Source organism: Borostomias antarcticus (assembly GCF_949987555.1).
Source record: "Borostomias antarcticus genome assembly, chromosome: 3".
Lineage (NCBI taxonomy): Eukaryota > Metazoa > Chordata > Actinopteri > Stomiiformes > Stomiidae > Borostomias > Borostomias antarcticus.
The window spans coordinates 726,939-730,871 of NC_140236.1; the positions used below are offsets into that span (position 1 = coordinate 726,939).

The window sequence follows — 3,933 nt, forward strand, 5'->3', positions numbered from 1 at the left end:
TAATTCTAAAGCAACAAGCCTATGCATTTCTGCAGACAAATGATTTGCATCAAATACATTTCTATTTTGTCTTAAGATCTTGAAGTCATATTTTTAAGAACCAGCCTCGTATGAGAACCCAACCCTTCACAATCCAAACCCAACACTAGCGTTAACAATCAATCCAGCACCATCAGTAAACTGCCCACTGTAAATCTGGTCAATTTTATTAATACATTAATTAAACATTACATTAAAATGATTTCATGGAGAGATGGTGCATAGCCAGCCAGTCTCTGCATTCATAATTTTCTCAGACCAGCTTGAAAGTCCTCTGTTCAAAATGTATATGTAGAGCATCTGACCCTGGTTTAGACTATAGATGACTTGTTATATAGTATACGCCCACATTCTAGAACCCTGCAGGCACCTCTATGGATGCCAGAGCTACCAACACAGGGAGGAAGAGAGAGAGAGGGAGGGGGAGGGAGAGAGAGAGAGGGGGAGGGAGAGAGAGAGGAGGAGGGAGAGACAGAGAGTGAGGGGGAGAGAGAGAGAGGGGGAGGGAGAGACAGAGAGTGAGGGGGAGACAGAGAGTGAGGAGGAGAGAGAGGGGGGAGAGAGAAGGAGAGAGAGGGGGAGGGAGGGAGAGAGAGAGGGGGAGAGAGAGGGAGAGAGAGAAGGGAGAGAGAGAGAGGGAGGAGGGAGAGAGAGAAAGGGGGAGAGAGGGAGGAGGGAGAGAGAGGGAGGGAGAGAGAGAAAGAGGGAGAGAGAGAAAGAGGGAGGAAGGAGCAAGAGAATAGCTGGGAAATATAGACAGAAAGAATGTCTATTATTCCAGAATAAAAAAAATAGAACTATTCTATTATTATCTTTCAGGCTCATCAAGTCTTATTTTCACATCGGGACGCAGGCAGTTTCACACTTGACTGTATAATCAGTGACAGTTAAATGAGAGATAAGTTTACTTGTGATTGCTGGTGGTTGTACTGTACATACTGTACACATACAGTCATGCTCACTGTTTCCCCCACAATGCCCTGCTTTGTGACCCACATAGAAGCATGTGATTTGAGTCACTCAGACCAGCTCTTTCCAGCTACTCACCCTCTCATCTCCACTCCTACATATCACTCACACACTCTTCCACATATCACTCACACACTCTTCCACATATCACTCACACACACCTCTACACATCACTCAAACACTCTTCAACACATCACTCACACACTCTTCAACTCATCACTCACACACTCTTCAACACACATCTACCTCGGCCTGATCCACCTGCTGGTCCCCTGGGCATCTGTCCCTCTCTCCTAATCTCTCTCTCTTCCTCTGTCCTAGCCTCTCTCTCTCTCCTAGTTTCTCTCTCTCTCTCTCTCTCTCTCTCACTCTCTCTCTCTCTCTCTCTCTCTCTCTCCTAGTTTCTCTCTCTCTCTCTCTCTCTCCCTCTCTCTACACACATCTGACACACTTTCCCTCACAGCGCAGTGTCTTCTCTCAGCTGCACACGCTAGTAACCAGGACACACGCTAGTAACCAGGACAGGGGACGCGGAGAAGACAGAGAACGCTCTTCTGGGACCCGGGACTAAACAGGAATGGCCCCTAAAAGAGAAGTGTCCATCAAGAAGAGCCCTTCCCCCGGGACCCAGCCCAGGCTGGGGCCTCCGTTCCCCTGCCTCCCCGCGGCCCCCGCGGCCCCCAGACCCGCCCCCGAGCAGAAGCCTCGGATGCTGCGTCCCTCGGACGCCCCGTTCGACCCCAGTACCATGGAGGTGAGTGGAACTACCGCAGCTCCCGTCTGTGGATGCGACACAGCGCTAAAGCTAATGTGGGGTACAGCTAAATTAGGACTGCACATACAGTGATGAGAGAGAAGAGCTAAGCTAAAAATAGTCCGATACTCCCAGGCTAATATTGATTCTTCGCCCGGGAGAGGCAGATGCTGTAGATGAAACCCTGCAAATGATCTGAGTTGTTTTTCCGTAGCTGGTGCTATAATTATAGGATTAACAGCTCGTCATGGTAGCACTGTTAATACACAACACAGACTACCAGCAGTCTTCCCTAAAGCATGATGAACAGACTCTCTGAGACTAATTAGATCCAGATCGCCCATAGTGTCAGTCTGGGAGGACGCTGAGATGTAGGCCACTGCTGAGATGAGGCGGTCTGTCAGAGGCCTCCATGGGGAGGGGGGGGGGCAGGCTCTCTCTCTCTGCGCCCGTTTCTTCTGATGAGACGGAAATAAAAGACAGCTTGATCTATTTTTTCTACTGAGAAACAGAGTAGGTTACATCCAAATTCCCCAAACACCTCTACATTTGAAAGTAATTTGAGATGTAGATCATTCAGACATTTTGCTCAATGTCAGACTTCACTGAGATGAACTTACAGTAATAATGTCACCCATATTAGGCTTGGCTATTTTTGCTATATGTAATGCTAGAGAATAGCTTTGCTCTCATCAATACTACATGCTTTATATGTTGTGTGTTTTACAGTAGTTAACAGCCTGCATGTGCTTGATTGCGTTCAGGGTTGAGAAGCAGAAAAGTGGGATGGTCAACCGAGGGTCTTTATTTTTTCTGGTCCTTGAGGGTTTTTTATTTGGCCACACATGACACACACACACACACGTTAGTGAGGGCGACAGCACTCAACACACACACACACAGCACACACACACACACACACACAGCACACACACAGCGGTCGCCAGTGGAAACTGTTCCCTGCATTTCTCCCATCGAAGCCGTCCTCCTCCAGGGGCAGCCAGGAGCAGAGGGCAGCCATCGGTCATGGCGCCCCGGGACCAGGTCCAAGTGCTCAGTCCAGGTCCTGGTCAGGGACCAGACTGAAGAGCATCTGTTCTTCTGCATGTTTCTCATATTGGGTTCTTTTAGAAGGAAACCCTTGAGAACACGGGGAGAACATGCAAACTCCACACAGAAAGGCCCTTCTTGTTGTGAGGTGACAGTACTAGGTACTGCGCCACTGTGACACACATGATGCTGTGATTTGTGGGTTCAGCGTCTTGCTCAAGGACACTTGGGGACATTGCCGGGAGCGGGGATCGAACCGGGAACCTTGCAATCCCCAGCCGGCCACTCTACCCCTCCTCAAATGAACTCCATATCCTGTCCTTCTGTATGACTCATAGCCAGCTCAATGACCAGAGATCTGCATCCTTACAATTATATGTATTATGGATAGGTCTAAAACAGATCTTAGATTTGTTGAAAAATAGATACCCAATCTTACCTTTCTGGTTCCACCTGCTGTAGACCTCAAGGAGGATGAACAATAACCCTCCCATCCAAGAGATCCACCCATAACCTGCATCAGCCATTGGTCGTGAAATGGTAAATGGTAAATGGACTGCATTTATATAGCGCTTTTCCACCTTAGCGGCACTCAAAGCGCTTTACAATGGCCTCTCATTCACCCATTCACACACACATTCACACTGTGTAGGTAGCTGCCATGCAAGGTGCTAACCTGCTCATTGGGAACAATTTGGGGTTAGGTGTCTTGCTCAAGGACACTGACATGTGGACAGTTGGAGCTGTAGTCCTTTTTTTTTAGCAGGTTTTGGTGTATTTCCACATTCTTGATACTGACGTGAGCGTGTGAAAGCTGTCCATGTTTGGTGTTGATCATGGATAGTTCAGTCAGCCTATTATAGTTCAGTCAGCCTCACTAAACCTGTTTGATGTAATTTTTATTTGTCATTTATCGTTTCTTTACTTATATATTATTTTATTTTTGTGTGTGTGTTTTCCATTGTATTTAGGACAGAAAGTGTTATTTCTACATCTTTTTTTTTGTTTTCATAGTCAAATCATCATCAAGGTACATTTGTTTTTGCGTGACCTTTATTGTGAAATCCCCGGATGTAAGTACCCGGATAGAGTCGTTAGGCTCAGGAGGTGCTCACAGCTCG

The 3,933-nt window shown here is 47.2% G+C and overlaps 1 protein-coding gene across 3 annotated transcripts in view; it reads left to right on the forward strand.

The window, feature by feature from the left end:
* Positions 1 to 1,585: 1,585 nt before the first annotated feature.
* Positions 1,586 to 3,933, forward strand: part of LOC311307133 (myosin light polypeptide 6-like) — a gene marked incomplete at its 5' end in the record, with an annotated part of 11,520 nt that continues 9,172 nt past the window's right edge. For 2 of the 3 annotated variants that reach the window (XM_084435912.1, XM_084435913.1), the window contains one exon: positions 1,586 to 1,762. In XM_084435912.1, the coding sequence (XP_084292038.1) occupies positions 1,586 to 1,762 (177 nt within the window). Of the gene's footprint in view, positions 1,763 to 3,890 lie in introns of those variants that run through there. The other variant, XM_084435914.1, reaches the window with a different exon arrangement.